Genomic DNA, 16,660 nt, shown 5'->3' with positions numbered 1-16,660 from the left:
GCGGCACAGACCTGGGGTAGACTTTGGTCGGGGGTCATCGAGGGGGTCGCGTGGTCAGCCGGAACGCGTTAAGGCTCTGGAACGCTACTTCCAGAGTGGAGGCTAACTTTACCGTCTGATCCAGGTCCAGGGCCCCCTTTTCGAGTAAGCGCTGTCTCACGTAGTTGGACCGGCCTCCGCCACGTAGACGTCTCGGACAGCGAGTTCCATATGTTGAGTGACCGTAACGACCTGGTAGTTGCAGCTGCGTGCGAGGACTTTGAGGTCGCGTAGGTAGTCTTCTAGCGATTCCGCGGGACGCTGGCGGTGAGGATGTGTCGCATGTAGACCTCGTTCACGGGCCGTACATAGAGGCGTTCGAGCATCGCGAGGGCGTCTGTGTAGGAGGAGGCCTCGTCGAGTTGAACAGAGATTCGATGGCTCACCATGGAGGAGACTCAGCTTCTGTTCGTCGGTGACGGAAGGCGTGGAGAAGGCTGCGAGATAGGCCTTGAAGCAGCGGAGCCAGTGCGAAAAAATCTATTTTGCCTCCGTGGCCTGCGGATCGAGTTCCAGTCTGTCAGGTTTGAGGACCAATTCCATCGTTGCGTTTAAGTTGATTAAATTGATGCGACCATCAATTCACTTGAGACAAGAGTAGAAGTAAACCGTGGCTTTAATCAACTTAGAACAGTGCCTGCCTGCGACTGATCCAATACTGAGAACTGCCTGCAGGTAGACTGCTCTTTATACCTCCCTTCAAGGGGAGGAGCCATGGGCGGAGCCCATACATGCCCCAACATGTTCCCCTTTGGATAATGCCATACAATGGCCCATAAGAGGAGCCCACAAGGGCAACAGCATAGCACAGATACAGATACAAGGGCAACTGCACAGATACAAATACAATGGTGGATTATTGGCATAATACATTCACCACACTGTAACAAAATAAAAATCTGGCCAGCCGTGTATCGAGAGACCCTGAGGTCTGCTTCTGAAATGAAATAAAATGAAATGAAAATCGCTTATTGTCACGAGTAGGCTTCAATTAAGTTACTGTGAAAAGCCCCTAGTCGACACATTCCAGCGCCTGTCTGGGGAGGCTGGTACGGGAATCGAACCGTACTGCTGGCCTGCTTGGTCTGCTTTAAAAGCCAGCGATTTAGCCCAGTGAGCTTCTTCAGGCCTCTTTTAAAGGTTGGCACCACCTTTCAGCCAGCTCATTTGAGGCTGGTGGTACGGGCAGTGCGGATGTGCCACACCCCATTTGCCTTCATGAAACCCCCGAACTCCTCGCGAGTAAATGGCGCGCCATTGTTGGTGACCACCACCTCCGGAATACCGTGTACTATATGAGAGTCGCAGTTTCTCAATCTTTGCCTTCGAAATGGTGGACAACTTCCTGTGGACCTGTAGCCACTTTGAATGAGCGTCTACAATAACCAGAAACATGGAGCCCTGGAAGGGACTGGCAAGGCCATCCCGGTCATTCTCATGTGTGAAGAGGTGCGGCGAGTGGGAGTTTCTGCTTTGGAAAAAACCGCAGTGCTAAGCCAAACGCTCTCTCTCCACATCCAGGCCTGGCCGCCAGACATAACTTTGGGCAAGCGTTTTCATTTTGACATGCCTCGGTGACCATTATGCACATCTCACAGTATCTTGGTCGAAAGAGCCTTTAACTCGTTGGGCAGTTTCCAATGTTCACCAACATATAGTACGTTATTGCGGACCTTGGACAATAAGGGATTCATTTGCGAACACTCATGCATTTGGGCTGCTGTGACTGGCAATGTATCCATGAAGTTCAGCATGGCTACAACCTTGTTGGCTCTGGGGGGAATCGGGAGTTTTGTCGGCAGCAGACGTCTACTTAATGCATCTGCATTTGCAATCCTTGCATCCAGTCAGTGCTTGAACATATATTCATATGCTGCCAATGAGAGGGCCCACCTGAGGATCCTGGCTGACGACGTGGGCAGGATAGCCATGTCTTCCTTGAAGAGTCCCAGCAAAAGGTTGTGGTCCGTCAGTGTCGTAAAACAATGTCCGTACACGTATTGGTGGAACTTTTTGACTGTGAAAACTACGGCCAATCCTTCTTTTTCAATTTATGTGTTGTTTGTCCCTGCCACGGCCAGTGTTCTGGAGGCAAATGCAATTGGCTGCTCCTTAACGTTGTCCATGCGGTGTGACAACACAGTGCCAATGTCGTATGGCGATGCATTGCACGTGACTACCAGCAGTTTGGCGAGATAATAGTGCATTAGCAGGCCGGATGAAGTCAACTGCCTTTTTACTTGAGCAAATGACTCTTTCTGTGGTGCTCCACACCCAAGCCTGGTCTTTTTCAGCAGGATGTGCAGGGGGGCTATCAAGGTTGTGTGGTGATCCACCACTGTATATATATATATGTGTGTGCCTGTATTAGGGGATGTACAGCAGTACATGCTATTACAGGTTTGCCGGTAAGCCCCTGCCGGCTAGCTCCACCCACAGGGAGCAGTATAAATATCCATGAGTTCTCCTGAGCTGCCATTCTACAGCTGCAGTCGAAGGAATAACATCTCATGGTAATAAAGCCTCTCTTGTACCGATTCGAGTCTTTGTGTGCAATTGTTAGCGCATCAGGTTCCAATTCCAGGAATGAATTTTTCATAATAATTCACGAGCCCCAGGAACGAGCACAGCTCAGTTGTTTTCTCTGGTATGGGGGCCTGTTGAATTGCTCGCAACGTCTCTTTTGCCAGTGTAGTTCGTCCTATTCTACCCGGTACCCGAGGTAAATGACCACCCTGGCTTGGAAGACACATTTCTCTCCTTTGAGGCCGTCTCTGCAAAGCGGCGGAGCACCTTGTCCAAGTTTCTCAAGTGTTCTTGCTCCATCGTGCCCATGACCAACCGTCATCCAAATAAACCGCCTCATGTGGCAGCCCTCTCAGAATGATTTTTATGATGCTTTGAAAAACGGTGCAAGCTGACAAGACTCCGAAGGGCAATCTTGTGTCCACAGAAAGGTCACTGTGGATATTTATGGCCACGTATTATCTGGGCTCAGGGTCTAATTCCAGTTGGAGATATGCATGGTTCATATGAAGCTTTGTAAATGAATGCCAGTTTTGCATACAAATCTTCGATTCGCGGCATCGGATACCTGTCCAATCGGGAGGCCCTATTCACTGTCGATTTATAGTCGCTGTAGGATGGCACAATGGAGGACAGCACGGTGGTGAGGGCGGCATGCTGGCACAGTGGTTAGCATTTCCGCCTGCGGCGCTGAGGACCTGGGTTCGATTTCGGCCCCGGGTCCATGTCCCTGTGGAGTTTGCACATTCTCCCCGTGTCTGCATGGGTTTTGCCCCCACAACCCAAAGATGTGCAGAGTAGGTGGATTGGCCATGCTAAATTGTCCCTTAATTGGAAAACAAATTATTGGGTACTCTAAATGTATTCTTTTAAAATTATAGTCGCTGCAAAGTCAAACAGTTTTGTTCAGTTTAAGGACCGTGACTATCGGTGCTGCCCAATTGGTGAATATTACCGTCCAAATGATCCCAATGCCCTCTCTGTCTCAACCTTTGCCAGTAGCACATATGGGACTGGGTGGGCCCGAAAATATTTCGGCTGCGTTTCAGGGTAAACATGTATTTTAGTCATGGGTCCCTTGATTATTCCTAGCCCAGTTTGGAAAACTTTGGGGTATTTCCCCCACACCTTATAGAGGCCTCCGACGCCAATCTGAAAAATCTGCTGCCAATCTAGGCGAAGGCGTGCAGCCTATCGCAGCCTATCAAATTAGAGCCGTGTCCTTTTACTACAGATTGCTGCCCATAAATCACTGGGGTCATCGTGGTCCCTGCTGTGGCAAGTGGCTCCCCAGTGTAAATTGCCAGTCTTGCCTCAGTATCCCGTAAACTCAACCATTGTACCCCTGACTGAATTCTTTCAAACATTTGTTTACCTATGACCTTGACTCTGGCTCCCATGTCTAATTCCATTTCAAGAGGGTGACCGTTTACCCGAATGGGAGTAACCTTGGGTGGAGTAATGCCGTTAAGCTGCATGCATTCACCATGGGGCTGTTCCAAATGAAATGTGCATGCTCTGGGTTGACGCCTACCTCAGGTGGGGTGGCAGGTTTGTTGGCTGCACTGTGGCTTTCTCCTCCTGCAGCCTCTCTTGCCGCACACCCCGCATTGTCTGGGGTCTCCCTCTACAGATTCGGGGACATATCCTGCCGAGCTATCTCGGTCCTAGACTTGGCTTCAGCGGTGTTCGCTCCAGGTGGGGATTCCCATTCTGGGGGTTGCCGTATGCCTGGAGGGGGTACATCCTTCACTGTTCACTTCCATCCCTTGGGGTTCCTTTACTGCCTTCTTGCACTTTCCCTTGAAAGAGAAATTTCGACAGCCTTCTTAAGGTCTAACAGTGACCCGACCAGTAACTTTGGTTGAGTTGCCATGTTGTTCACACCACAAACCAATCGGGCCCGTGGCATCCTGGGAATAGAAGGGCCAAAATCACAAAATTCTGCTAGTTTTCCTCAAATGCGTTAATAACTTGGTAACATGTTGAAATGGTTAGGTGCATGATGACCGATGGCTTGGGGCCATAATGGTTCGCTACTAGCTCCTCGAATGTCTTGGAGTCCCGGGCTGTGGGGTACCTGAGGCTTTTATTACGCTGAAGGTGGGGGCTCCACTGGTAGTCAAAAATATTACTGTCTGTCGCTCATCGCTACTTACAGCATTAGCCCTGAAAACGTAACACAGACACTGTGTATTGGGCCAATCTTCTACGCTTGCCTCTAACACATCAAGTCTCCCAAAGAGCGGCATTTTGAAAACAGTGCAAACCATATTCTGGTAGTACAATAGGAGAGAACCATCTTCCAACAGTTAGCAGCACCAACTGTAGCTCCATGTTTACCCTCGTCATTTAGTGGCCACAGAGGAGTCCAAAGCGAGAGGCGTAAAAAAACTTATTTTATTGCAATGCAAACTATATACACAGTACACTCCAGGTCCCAGCCAGGTCTACTCTCCTCAGCTCCCATGTGGACCGGTTTTTAAGACGGAGTCTATTCTTCCACTGATGCGATTACACCCCTTAGTGGGGAATCTCCTATTCCACGAGGCTCACAAGGAGGCTAATTGGTCTGTCCCCGTAGGTCTCGTGCAGGTTTTAACAGTTGTGCATGCTATGTTTATGGTTGAGAAAGTGCCTTAGTCTTTGAAATATTATGAAGAAGAAAAGAATGCAATGATTAGCACCAGCCTGGAGATGTGGGACACCACCCTGCACAATTGTGCCAACATAGTAAAATAGCAAAAACTGACATTTTAAAATTTTTTGTCAGCTTAAACATTCACTCGGGTTCAATAATACTGTACTGGTATTCTTGTAAATAGCTCCACTTTCATTTCTTCTATCCTTTGAAAGGTGGACCAATGGACACTTTCATAGTGAAAGGTCAGATTGGAATCATCATTTTGATAAGTGAACATAGAAAATAGTAGTTATGGTAAATCTCACTTGTTTTAATTGGATTCAGTTCCTCATGCTATAATGAAAAAAAGCAAAGCACATCAACCTTACCCTGTTGGTTAAATATGTAGAAAGAGGGCATCATAAACCCACATGACTTTCAGCGGGAGAGCCACAAAAAGCTTGGAGAAATTACTTAAAAGACAGTTCTTCCAATGAAGTTATTGGAGATGCAGAGAACAACCACAGAAATTAAACCCTGTGGTCTCATTAACCACGGCAGTGAATTCCACAGCCACATGACTGTGTGTATAAGATTATTTCTCCTGCTTCCTGTCATAAATCTCTTGCTTGCTTGCCCTTAATCTGAAAACAATGTCCCTTAATTCTAAGCCCACAATTGGTGGAAATAAGCTGCTCTACTGTTTCATGTACCTTCACAATCTTAAACACTTTCTAAAAACAAAATTCCAATTAAGGGGCAATTTAGCATGGCCAATCCACCTACCCTGCACATCTTTGGGTTGTGGGGCTGAGACCCACGCAGACACGGGGGAATGTGTAAACTCCACACAGACAGTGACCCTGGGCCGGGGTGGAACCTGGGTCCTCAGTGCCGTGAAGCAGCAGTGCCAAGCTTCATATTTGCATTTCCTTATACGAGGCAAAATGCTTGTGAATCAGCCTGTAACCTCTCCATTACCTCAATATCAGTCCCCTGATCTTAAGATAGAAGAAAGAGATACAGCTCAGCCTTCAACACCATCATTCCTACGAAATTCATCTCCAAACTCCGTGGCCTTGGCCTCGGCTCCTCGCTCTGCGACTGGATCCTGAACTTTCTAACCCACAGACCACAATCAGTAAAGATAGGCAACAACACCTCCTCCACGATCATCCTCAACACTAGTGCCCCACAAGGCTGTGTCCTCAGCCCCCTACTATACTCCTTATACACCTATGACTGTGTGGCCAAATTCCCCTCCAACTCGATTTTCAAATTTGCTGATGACACCACTGTAGTGGGTCGGATTTCAAACAATGACGAGACAGAGTACAGGAATGAATCTGGTGAACTGGTGCAACGACAATAATCTCCCTCAATGTCAACAAAACAAAGGAGATTATCATCGACTTCAGGAAGCGTAGTGGAGAACATGCCCCTGCTACATCAATAGGAACAAAGTAGAAAGGGTCGAGAGCTTCAAGCTTTTAGGTGTACAGATCACCAACAGCCTGTCTTGGTCCCCCCATGCCGACACTATAGTTATGAAAGCCCACCAATGACTCTACTTTCTCAGAAGACTGAGGAAACTTGGCATGTCAGCTACGACCCTCACCAACTTCTACAGATGCACCATAGAAAGCATTCTTTCTGGTTGTATCACAGCTTGGTATGGAGCCTGCCCAACCCAAGACCACAGGAAACTTCAAAAGGTCGTGAATGTAGCCCAGTCTATCACACAAACCAGCCTCCCATCTATTGACTCTATCTATAATTCCCGCTGCCTCGGAAAGGCAGCCAGCATAATTAAGGACCCCACGCACCCCGGACATACTCTCTTCCACCTCCTTCCGTCAGGAAAAAGATACCAAAGTTTGAGGTCACTTGCCAACCGACTCAAGAACAGCTTCGTCCCTACAGCCATCAGACTTTTGAATGGGCCTACCTCGTATTAAGTTGATCTTATCTCTACACCTTGCTATAACTGTAAGATATTCTGCAGTCTCTCCTTCCTTCCCTATGTACGGTATGCATTGTTTGTACAGCATGCAAGAAACAATACTTTTCACTGTATACTAATACATGTGACAATAATAAATCAAATCAAATCAAGTCAAATATTTTCCTGGGGTAGAATTCCTGCAGGAATTCGTTAATTGCCTTCCATAACCTAGGCAGAAGATTGTTGGAAATCTTGGAAAATAGTCTGAATGGCCATTTATGCCATTTTCCTGGTGTTTCTGCCTATTTAACAGAGGGAGATTGATGAACCCCTAGAAAAGTTCCTGGCACAAGTATATCTCTTCCCCAGTGGGACAGGAATTTGCCACTCTGGCATCTGACTATCTCGGGTCCTTTTGCTGGTCAATGAGACTAGCTGCCCCCACATAGGCAAAAGTTCCATGGCAATGAGATCACTGCATAGAAAAGATTACGGGCGCGATTCTCCAGACTCACGACGGTTCGGAGAATAGCAGGCGTCGGAAATTTTTACGGCGACGCTGTTCCAACGCCCTCCCGCTATTCTCCGAACCCCGCAAAATGTCGGAGTCGCCATTCCCGACAAACGCCTCCTTCCCGCCCCTGACACGACCAGAATCGCCACTGATAGCCCCCCCGCTATTCACCGGCCCGGATGGGCCGAAGTCCCGACGTCATGGCGCCCTGTTTCAACGTCGTGAAACACACCTGCTTTTTAAATTCGTCAACCAGTCGGCCTGGCTGACGACAGCTTGGAGGAGGTCAGGGCACCACTCTGCGCACCGCTCAGCGCACCGCTCAGCGCACCGCTCGAGTCTGGCCACAACGGGGAAGGCATCCCTGAGAACGGGAGGGGGTCCAGAACGGGGGGAGTGGGGGCGACGGGGGAGGCAGTGGGGGCGACGGGGGAGGCAGTGGGGGAGACGGGGGAGAGACGGAGGGGGCAGTGGGGGGCGACAGGAGAGGCAGTGGGGGGCGACGGGGGAGGCAGTGGGGGGCGACGGGGGAGGCAGTGGGGGGCGACGGGGGAGGCAGTGGGGGGCGACGGAGGGGGGGGGGTTAGGTAGAGAGTGAGCCGTCCAACCCCGTAACAAAATGTCTGCCAGCATGCCATGGTGTGCCGGTCACGAGGACACGGCCGCTGGTTCCCCTGTGGCTTCCGGACACAGGCCACTGACGCACCCGTGAGGAGGCCATAGTTTACTGGCCGTTGGATGCAGAAAGTGACCGGGGTTAGGCTGACCGCGTGTCAGCAGCGCGACCAGGCCACCGGGACACACTGGTATCCCATGGCTGGCGGCTGCCGAGGTGTCGACTAACCTCCGTCTAACATGTCCCGTTTCTCTGCCTCCCACCACCCTTCTGTAGGTTAGCACAATGTATGGGAACAGAACGGCTATGTTCTGCGCAGTGGTTGGGGCCGCTCTACTGGATTTGGAGATGCAGCAGCATCCACACCCACAACCCGCAGTGGCTGCAGGGCCAGCTGCAGCAGCAGAGGGAAGGGCCGAGGAGTTGCCAGTCGTCGAGCAGCATGGGGGGGAGGAGGAGGAGGAAGAGGAAGAGGAGAGAGTGAGGGTGCAGCCACGGCGCCAGAGGCGACGACCAAAGCCGAGGGTGTACCGTGTCCGGGTCTCTTTCCTAACAATGACGGACATCACCTGCAGGAGAAGACTCCGGCTGAGTAGGCAGACGGTGATACATATCTGCCAACTCCTGTCGCACCTCGCCCCACGTGGAACGGGGGGAGGACACGCGATCCCGGTTGCCATCAAGGTGACGGTCGCTCTGAACTTCTATGCTACCGGCTCCTTCCAGTCTCCGAGCGGGGACGTCTCCGGGATCTCCCAGTCATCGGTGCACAGGTGCATCCGGGATGTGACCGACGCCCTCTATGCCATCGCGGACCGCTACATCACCTTTCCCGAGGACCAAGCAAGTCAAGACTCACGAGCCCGTGGATTTGCCAGTGTGGCCGGGATACCGAGGATTCAGGGGTCAATCGACTGTGTTCACGTCCCCATGCGCCCGCCTGCTGTGGACAAGGAAGTGTTCACAAACAGAAGGGGGATATACTCTATTAATGTCCAGGTGGTATGCGACCCCCACATGAGGATCATGAACGTCTGTGCAAGGTTCCCAGGGAGTGTGCATGACTCCTACATACTGGCTCAGTCGTTCATCCCTGCGATGTTTGAGGGACGTCCCCCCCCGGCTGAGGGGCTGGTTGCTAGGCGACAGGGGTTATCCGCTGAGGTCTTGGCTGATGACGCCTATACGGAGGCCTCAGACCAATGCGGAAACACGATACAACGAGGCCCATGCAGCAACCAGGGGTGTGGTGGAGCGCTGCCTTGGCCTCCTGAAGATGAGATTCAGGTGCCTGGACCGCTCCGGAGGGGCCCTGCAGTACCAGGCCGACAGGGTCGCTCGCATTGTAGTGGTCTGCTGTGCGCTGCACAACATCGCGATGCAGAGGGGAGATGACCTGCTGTAGGAGGCGGAGGGAGAAGCTAGTGGCAGTGGGCCAGCACAGAGGAGGAGGAGGAGGAGGAGGAGGAGGAGGAGGAGGAGGAGGCGAGGGAAGAGGAGGAGGAGGAGGAGGAGGCTGGCGGAGTGGCGGGCGCAGAACGCAGACACGACCCAGGTGCTGGTGATGTCCAGGAGGCGGCACGACGGACCCGGCAAGGACGGCGGGCACGCGACACCCTGGTGGCAGCACAGTTCACGCATCGCATGTGACGTCCCCGATGAACACCAAACCACCACCTGCATCGCTAGTCATGCAGAGGGTCATCACACAACTGCCACCACCACAACCCCCCCCCCCCCCCCCCCCCCCCCCCCCCCCTCAGTGTACACTGCTCCACTTCGACATGACGCTTATCACTGGGTACAGACGGTATGGCACAACATTGATGGCTGTGTCAGCGGGTGTGATCAGTGCCATGTGGAATGATGACAGCCCGCTCTGCGAAGAGCTGTGAGCTCAGAATCGTTAGAGAGAGTCTGACCCATGGCAATAGCTGAACCATCCACCTTGGTGGCCGCTGAGTTCGTCACTGACACTCCATCACGTGCCCGCGTGGGCTAGCTGTGGGAGGGGGCAGGGGCAGGGACTGCACACCCGGCACCGAGGTTTCACCACCCGTCAACCCCAGCGACACTCGGTCACCATCACGATTCCTGTGGCTGTGGAACAATCACACGGTATTACAAGTAAGGTGGAACAGTGCGTTTAATATTAACAATTATTTACAGGTGCCCTAGCCCCTACAACTAAACTGTGCCCTTCACCCGTGCCAACTTACTCAGTGTCTATCTTAGTTGCCTTACGGGCCCTACCACTACGTCTAAGTGACTCCCCAGATGATACAGCAGGAGTGGAGGAGGATTGCTGCGAATCGCCCCCCTCGACTCGTTTCTCCTTGGCTAAGCGTTTCCTGGGGCGACCCGGCCTTGATGGGCCAGGCTGCTCTGCGGGCGTCTCGGGTGACATTGTGCCACCCTGCTCTGCCTGCTGCCCACCCGATGCACCAGGGATGGGACGGGGGGAGGCCGAGAATTCCGGGACGTCCCGTGATGGAGTTAATGGGACGGGCCCCGAAACCTCCTCCTCCCTCGGGGAGCCCGGTGGCCCCCGGGCCTCACTTTGGGACAGAGGTGCGAGCGGGGAGGTGCCCTGTCGCACCACCGACACCTGGCGCTGCCAGTCCTGGAGGCCTGCAACGGTATCCACCAGGATCCGAAGGTTTGCAGAGACGGAGTCCAGGGAGTTAGACATTCCCACCAGGGACTGTGCGACCTCAACCTGTGTGTGCACGACGCCATCCAGCACATGTGTCAGGCGGTTGATGGTCTCCGCGACCGACTGCTGTGACTGTGCTATCGACTGCTGGGACTGTGCTATCGACTGCTGGGACTGTGCCATAGCGTGCTGAGACTCGGCCATGGCCCGCATGGCGCCGGCAATGTCGTTTTGGCTCTGGCACATTGCTGCCTGTGAGAGGGCAACCCTGTCCAGGGCCGAGGATGATGCGTGCACATTAACCCCAACGTCTTGCATAACCTGACCCATTGCCTCCACCGCAGATGCCACCCGTGCGGTGTCGGACTGGGTCTCTGCCATGAGCGGCACCACTCCCTGCTCTTGGACGCGGTTCGACTCCTCTAACAGCGTCTGCAGAGCCAGGAAGGCAGCCCTCCTCCCGCCATTGTTTCCCTGGGTTTCCTGAGGCATCGGCTGTGCGGGTGGGTTGATAAACTCCAGGAACTCAGAAAACGTCTGGGAGCCAGCTGCATCCTGGGCCTGGTCTGGCCTCCGCGAGTCCGGGCCCTCTGTTGCTCCGACCTCCACCTGCTGTACCTGCTCAGCTGTGATGTGCCAACGAGACTGTGCCCCAGGAGACTCATCACTAAATAGGCCCGCCGGGGTGTGTGTCTCTGGGATGATGGATGTGGTGGGAGAAAGCAGTGCCGCAAGCCCGACGCTCTCAATGTTTAAGGCCTCCTCCAGGGTGTGGGGCTGCTCAGCGTCAGGAGGGTTGTCCCTGGCCATTTCTGGTGGTAGTGGACTTCGAACCCTCTGTGCGTCCTGGTCCGCAGATTGGGTTGGGGCGGATGGGGCTGCCCGCTGATCGGGCACCCTCTGTTGTGAGGCCCCGGGTGAGGTGGCGGCAGATTCCTGTGTCCGTCTGGAGGCAGACGGCCCTGGTCGTTCGGCATCACGTCCTAGGGAAGAGAATGAGACGGGTTATTTCGATTTGCTCGGCAGGCCGCTGGACGGTCCCAGTGGGCAGGGTGTGTGAAGGGACAGAGGATGGGGGAGGTGTCCCAGTGGGCAGGGTGTGTGAAGGGACAGAGGATGGGGGAGGTGTCCCAGTGGGCAGGGTGTGTGAAGGGACAGAGGATGGGGGAGGGGTGAGTGTTTGTCAGGGAGGGTTGTCTCACTTGCTGCAGTTCCGCCAACCTCGCATAGCGCGATATCGCGGCTGGCAGACCCCCCCAACAAGGTCCAGGGCCCTCTGTTCAAAGGTGCTGAGGGGGTGCAGGTTGGGCGAACCCCCTCCAGTCTTGTGCCGCTCACGGTGGTTGTGAGCGGCCTTGGCCTGTTGGGGGAGGGAACATAGGTAGATCATTACAAAACGGAAGGTATCAGCAGTCCGTTCAGATACTGGCACAGTTTGGGGGGGGTCAAGTTGTCATAAGACGATTGCATCTCTCCTCGGGGCCAGAGCGCTGGGTCTGCGACAGCTTTGTGAACCATCCTCAAATAACTCTGCCCCAATCCCTCTCCCCCCCCCCCCTCCCGTGCCGGGGGGGGGTGCTTAAGTTAAGGGGGAGGGATGGTTGTGACTAGGGGGCACCCTCATGGCACTTACCCTGGCAGACCTGGTGAGGTCGTGTAGCTTCTTCCTACATTGCTCAGCTGAGCGAGGGGTCTGCCCCACAGCACTGACGGCAGCAGCCACGTCACGCCAGGCCTGGTGTACCGTGCTGGCAGGTTGGCGATGCCCTCTCCGCGGGCGGAAGATGCCCCTCCTCTGCTCCACGGCATCGAGCAGAGCCTCAACGTCAGCATCAACAAAGCGAGGAGCAGCTCTCCTCGGCTCCGACATCCTGCCCGACAGATTCTGTGGTCGCCCGCGCCTTTTTACGGCGTCGGGCGGCGTCACGTGGGCGTGATCGTGTCGTCGCCGCGTTCCGTCGTCATCACGCACGTAATTGACGCGGCCGCGCTACTAGCCCATTTCCAGGAAGTGAATCCGTCGGGAAATGAAGCCTTCGCGACCGTCGTAAAACGCTCCCGATTTTTACGACGGTTTTACGATTTTCCGCGGGTGCGGAGAATTTCGCCCTACATTTCTGGATTTGTTTCTATATATTATACTTGAATAATAGCTTATGGCAAAAATAAAACGTGAAAAATGTAGTATGTGGATCTAATGAAAGTAAGTATTAGATACTATTCAGGGTGGGCTGAAGTGTATTTGCAAAGGCCTAACTTTGACTTTATCTGAGGCATAGGGTGCTATGTGGATGACAGAAGATTACGAAAGCAGGATGTGATCCATAAATGTGACAATCAAAGGATATTGGATTAACTGGAGCATTCATGGATTAAATTACCAGTATGTGACAGATCTGTTTTGAAATCATCATTCTTTGCATAGTTAGTTGAGGTCAATGTGAAGATAGGCCTCAGTTGATGAGATTAAATGTTGCTTTTAGATATAGTAATTCTTATCCAAGAAAGATTTGGAATCTTAAGATGTTATTACTACAGCTAGAAAATTCCTCATGGTCTCTTTGTTTCTATGAATTTTTAACTGAATTAAATTTAATTTGGTCAAATATAGCTAAACTAGCATCAATTTCAATTACAGATGCAGGTAGGAGGTTGCTAAGTTTTTAAATAGTTTTCTTTAAAAATTTAAGATCAAGTTGCAGAAATGTACTTGCCCGTTTTCGAGCTCGCCAAGAAAAGCTTCCATGTGAGTAACTTTTCTTTTCCCAGTCAAGAAAGACCATGCCATGCTCTTGCAGGAACGTGGAAGAGATCACATTCATCAACACAGACACCTGGGATAATTGTGCTAGACTATAGCTGTCCAGGAAGCTTGCAATGTACCTCAGTATCTCAGATGGAAGACTGTTCAAGCTAAGCATACTTTTCCCATTTTTCCAGATATTTTGATCCCTGTGACTGTGCTGACACAGAACTGCAGCAACATCTGGTTTGACTGCAAATGCATTTTGATGTCGATTGTAGATCACCTTAACTCGCTTCTTGGAGGGGCAGAATTTTTGTTGTGCGTAGGAACAGCCAAGGTAAGCCAGAGGACATCTCTGTATCATCCATCCATTCAGACCTGACTGAATATCAGCATGCACATTCCTGAAGTGTGATGAATACTCATCTCGCCTGAAGAAATGGTGGCACATAAATGTAAAGGCACATTTATTGTACTTTTTCGTGACACATTCTGTCTGGAGTTGCAGATACAGACAAGAGGCTTTCTCTGCTGCTACATCGGCCAAAGTTACACCACGGCCAAAAGGGGCTGAGGGGAAAGAGTATGTCTGAGTTGCAAAGTCAACGGTTAATCCATCAGTGACGTTTGTTTCTGATATAGCATGGCCTTTTAACACGTTTTCCAAATAACAAAGCAACGATATAGCCACTTCATCACTTTGATAGTTCTCCGTGTCCAGGTCAGAAGTGTCCACGGCTTTGTTCTCCTTTTTGTTCTTATTTGAGAATGATTCTCCCATATGAGCTCGCTTGGCACGGTAGCTGGTAGGAACTTTAAATGTATTGACAGTTTTAACATCCTGGGCTTCCAGATTACCATAAACAAAGTCTTTTTCTTTAGGTGTACATGCCATCATCTGGCCAAATCGAATAAGCATACTACCATGATGCGCCAAATACATATTGAAGTGTTTTGTATCCATCTGAGTTTCTAGCCTTTCTAGAACTCCTTCCTGCCAGGGAGCTTCACCTGACTTTTCTCCTGATGCTAACAAAGTTGGATCGGACTTACTGGTTTTATTTTCCTTATTATTAGTGCAGGCGAATGAATTCTCAGTTTTCTGCTTGTTTCTAACTTTTGTAGTTTTCTCTTCTGTGATGCAGCCACCTTTATCTTTACTGAAAATGTGCTCCCAAGTAGAATACTTAGCTAAATAATCTGTGTCATTGGAATCTGCAAGATTATTTTGTTCTTCTTGGGTGAGCTCAGCCACTTCTGCATTGACCTTGTCAGTTCCATCTTGAAGAACTGCTGTTCCTGTTTCGAGAAAACCCCTCTCCAAAGATGTCGAAGCAAGGAGCTGTCCACCCACTGCTCCCTCTTCATTCAAATCAAAATCATTTTCATCAACTGTCTCAGCCATCTCTGGGAAAAGTGCAGCCATCTTCACTGAACTGAAAAGAATGCCCTGATCCCTCATTGCTGTGCTGAAGTCCAAATCCTCTGGATTCAAGGATTCTTTGACTACATTATTCTTTAATGTTATGTCGTCGTCATTCACTGGCCAACGGTTCCATTGCATTGAACAGCACACAATACTGGCAGGACAGACGTGAAGGTGCTTGGAAAGTTTGTGGCGTGCCATGGAGAAGGGGCAGCCGAAGGCTGAATTCAGGCAAGGGACATGTTCCAGTGGACACAGTAGTGAATGTTCGTCCTCCTTACACTGGTGAAAAACAGCACCACACTTGGAACGGCAACAGATAACCAAACAGGATACAGAAGTTTCAAAGGATTTTTTACAGTGCCGATTATAACATTTTTCACAGTGCTTGTGCAGTCGAGGAGTCAAATTTATATTTCTGATCTATAGAAACAAAAAGATATTGCTTTGATTTCATAGGTTTACTTCATTCATCTACTTATTACAGGAAGGTGAGTGTGAGTTACATATTGTGTGCATGTAATAACAGACTTGTGTTCTGAATATGTCTATATCTGTATGTATACACCAAAAATATAAATTATTTCCTGGTATTTTTAAAATCTTTTCCAATTAAGAGGCAATTTAGCATGGCCAATCCACTTACCCTGCACATCTTTGGGTTGTGGGAGTGAGATCCTCACAGACATAGGGAGAATGTGCAAACTCCACACGGACAGTGACCCGGGCCGGGATGGAACCAGGGTCCTCAGCACTGTGAGACAGCAGTGCTAATCACTGCACCACCGTGCTGCACGCTAAAATATAAATTATAGTGTATTTGCACCCTTGGTTTTTCTATAACTTTTTGACTCAATGCTATCTAGATCGTAAGAAGCTTGTGCTTAACACCTTAAAGGTTCGGGAAAACTGCAATCAAAGATCTGAGTTTAAGGCCCATGTTATTTTAACTGTCTGCCCCTATCTGCATGTCACCAGTCAGCTACCTGTTCAAAATAGGTGAGAAGTGGCAGCTGAACAATTAGCAGGGGAGCAAGTTTGGATAGCCAGAAGATGCCAAACAACACCAAAGGAAAGTAGGTAAATTGTAGGAAATAGGTGTGGTGAATGTATTCACCTAATGCATGTATGATACTGTAACCTATGACCTGGAAGGCGTGATACGAGCTGCTTCCAGGTACTGTACTGTAACCCCGGTGGGCTCAGCCTCTGGCTCCGCCCTCACCGGGCCGCCTGTGGGCGACACTCATCTGTACAACCGACTCTGGCTCGGCAAGTTCATGATTAATAAAGCCTAATGTTCACTCGCTCTCTCTGCCTCTCGGTGAATTGAAGATATATCAATAGGTTTTAGAGAGGGTCCACAAAAACCTCATAATTTAAACCTCAATTTATTAATCATAGACAGCACTATGGAAGCTGCTCTAAAGCCAGTCAGGCTTGAACTCGACGCCTGCGTGTCCGAAGCCAAGGAAATATTCGAATATTGGCTTTGATGCTTCGAAGCCTACCTCGACTCCTCCTCAACGCCTCCCATGGAGACCCTCAAGCTGTGACTCCTCCACGCTC

At 50.9% G+C, this 16,660-nt stretch overlaps 1 protein-coding gene across 3 annotated transcripts in view; it reads right to left on the bottom strand.

The window, feature by feature from the left end:
* Positions 1 to 16,660, bottom strand: part of LOC119968926 (F-box only protein 40) — a 64,066-nt gene that overhangs the window by 21,701 nt on the left and 25,705 nt on the right. For 2 of the 3 annotated variants that reach the window (XM_038801925.1, XM_038801924.1), the window contains one exon: positions 13,634 to 15,514. In XM_038801925.1, the coding sequence (XP_038657853.1) occupies positions 13,634 to 15,292 (1,659 nt within the window). In that variant the 5' untranslated portion in view covers positions 15,293 to 15,514. The remainder of the gene's footprint in view (positions 1 to 13,633; positions 15,515 to 16,660) is intronic. The other variant, XM_038801926.1, reaches the window with a different exon arrangement.

The sequence above is a fragment of the Scyliorhinus canicula genome, chromosome 7, assembly GCF_902713615.1.
Source record: "Scyliorhinus canicula chromosome 7, sScyCan1.1, whole genome shotgun sequence".
Lineage (NCBI taxonomy): Eukaryota > Metazoa > Chordata > Chondrichthyes > Carcharhiniformes > Scyliorhinidae > Scyliorhinus > Scyliorhinus canicula.
The sequence above is the reverse complement of the archived record's forward strand: the minus strand, read 5'-3'. Positions and strand labels throughout refer to the sequence as shown.